Source organism: Gavialis gangeticus, unplaced genomic scaffold (genome assembly GCF_001723915.1).
Source record: "Gavialis gangeticus isolate Ggan-Ray unplaced genomic scaffold, GavGan_comp1, whole genome shotgun sequence".
In the NCBI taxonomy this organism is placed as follows: domain Eukaryota; kingdom Metazoa; phylum Chordata; order Crocodylia; family Gavialidae; genus Gavialis; species Gavialis gangeticus.
Window position 1 is genome coordinate 15,037,319 of NW_017729018.1, and position 2,111 is coordinate 15,039,429.

Genomic DNA, 2,111 nt, shown 5'->3' on the forward strand with positions numbered 1-2,111 from the left:
GGCCGTGCCGCCCGCCCGGGTCGCGGCAGCGCCCGCCTCGCCTTCCCTCTGCTTGCAGTGAAGGCCACCATGCCCATCTGGGTCGTGCTGCTCTCCAGGATCATCATGAAGGAGAAGCAGACCACAAAGGTAGGGGCCGTCCCGCGGGCGGGGGCCGGGAGGCTGCGCCCGCAGGACGAGGCGGTTCAGACCCTGCCCGGGCCGCCTGACCCTGGAGTCCCTTCCAGCCCCGGTTTTCTGAGACTTGGAGCTGAGTGTTCGCTCTCCCGATGGTAAAGGAGCCCTCTGAGAGCGCAGGACAAGCTGGTTTTCTGCACTCTGCAGGCCGAACGCGCCGGACACGAGCGAGCGCGCAAGACCTTGTTGAGCTGGAAGTGCCCGAAGGGTGTAAGCTCATCTCCCTTGTCCCTCTTTCAGGTGTATTTATCATTAATCCCTATAATTAGCGGTGTCCTGCTGGCCACGGTGACTGAGCTTTCTTTTGACATGTGGGGACTCATCAGTGCTCTAGCTGCTACACTTTGCTTCTCGCTTCAGAACATCTTTTCCAAAAAGGTAACAGTTCTCCTGCTCCCTTAGCTGGGTGGAAGTGCAGCCCGTGGCACTGGCAGCGTGCTGACCCGCAGGCTGCCCTTTGCTCGGTTGTTCTCAGCCAGGGTGCTGCTGCACCCAGGGTGCTTTGAGATCCTTTCAGGGGTGACGGGAGGTCTCCTGCCATGTTGGCGCTCCTAGATGTGCCAGCATGATTCGCAAGAGACCCTCAGGGAGTTCCGCTGGGAAGCTATGGTGCCAAAACCTTCCCATCTGTTGTGGTTTTCCTCAGCTCTGTGCAACAGGAGACCTGTCTGGTGGTTTTTCTGCAGTCAAAATGCAGCGGAAACTCAGAGCAGGCATTTTTGGAGACAGGGCTGCAAGTCTGAAGAGGCTGAGAACCGCTGAGATCTCTTTTCCATGCCCAAGGCTCTTTAACTCTAATCAGCAGTATGAGCATTCACAGGGACCTTGAGATTAACATTGTATTTGAGAGACTACACCTTCAGCACTTGCCAACCCTTGCCACAGCTCTGAACCTGGAACAGGTCATTCAGAGCTCGAACGTGTTTCTTGAATTTGCTCTGGGGAAAAAGCAGGCTTTTTAAGTCTGAACAGAACGTTTAACACTTAAGAGGTGGGTGCTAGTAGACAGCATGAACAGCTGACTTGGTAACCCTTTCCAGTTTTTAAACTAACCAAGTAGCAAGTCTTTGCCTCCAGGCAGGCTGCTACCTAGCCTTAATCCCTTGGTACAAAATGAGTTAGGCTTTTTGAGTGGGCAATGGTTTATTGTTTCCTATCAGTGTTTGGAACTCTGCTTGTTGGAACAATTGCCTCTACTTTGAACGCCCTTAATGCTTGGCCAGAGAATGATTTCTTGTGTCTTGCTTATCAGGTGTTACGAGATTCCCGGATACATCATCTTCGGTTGCTGAATATACTTGGATGCCATGCTGTATTCTTCATGATCCCAACATGGGTTTTGGTGGACCTTTCTTCCTTCCTAGTAGAGAATGACTTGGTGAGTCTTCAGCAAGCTTTAAAGTAGAGAAAAGTTTATCAGTGCCTAGGAGATTTGGTAAGCATCACCATGTAATCCTTGACCAGACCTGTTGACAGCCGCGCCAAAAAGTAGTTGAGAAAAGGCAGGCGCTGAATGTAAGTGTATAGGAAGAACTCATTGCCGTCTCAACAGACAAAAGAAGCTATCTGTCATACAGCAGCACAGACTTCAGGAACTAGCAGCAGAAGATCAGAACCTTGAAAATCAAATCCGGATGAGCTTAAAATATATGTGGCGAGGGCAGCTGTAGAAATGGACAGCCAGTGAATTTCAGAACGGCAGGGGAAGGGGTGGGAGGGCATGTAGTGTTGAGCCTTTTTACTGAGGGGGTGAGGATGTCTTCCCTATCAAAAAGCTGATGACCGGTAATTACAGCAGTTACTGGGAGCTGCATCTACTTTTGTACAGGAAGTTTTCTTCATCTTTTCCCTGAAACGGAATGTATTAACTGACTCTTACGTTTTGTTTTCCCTGTAGAGTACTGTGTCTCATTGGTCCTGGACCTTAATGCTGC

The 2,111-nt window shown here is 50.7% G+C and overlaps 1 protein-coding gene across 1 annotated transcript in view; it reads left to right on the top strand.

Moving 5' to 3' along the window:
• The first annotated feature begins 18 nt into the window (after window positions 1–18).
• SLC35E1 (solute carrier family 35 member E1) overlaps window positions 19–2,111 on the top strand; it is a 9,208-nt gene continuing 7,115 nt past the window's right edge. The window contains exons 1-3 of the mRNA XM_019513658.1: window positions 19–129; window positions 418–555; window positions 1,430–1,555. Of these exons, the coding sequence (XP_019369203.1) occupies window positions 70–129; window positions 418–555; window positions 1,430–1,555 (324 nt within the window). The 5' untranslated portion in view covers window positions 19–69. The remainder of the gene's footprint in view (window positions 130–417; window positions 556–1,429; window positions 1,556–2,111) is intronic.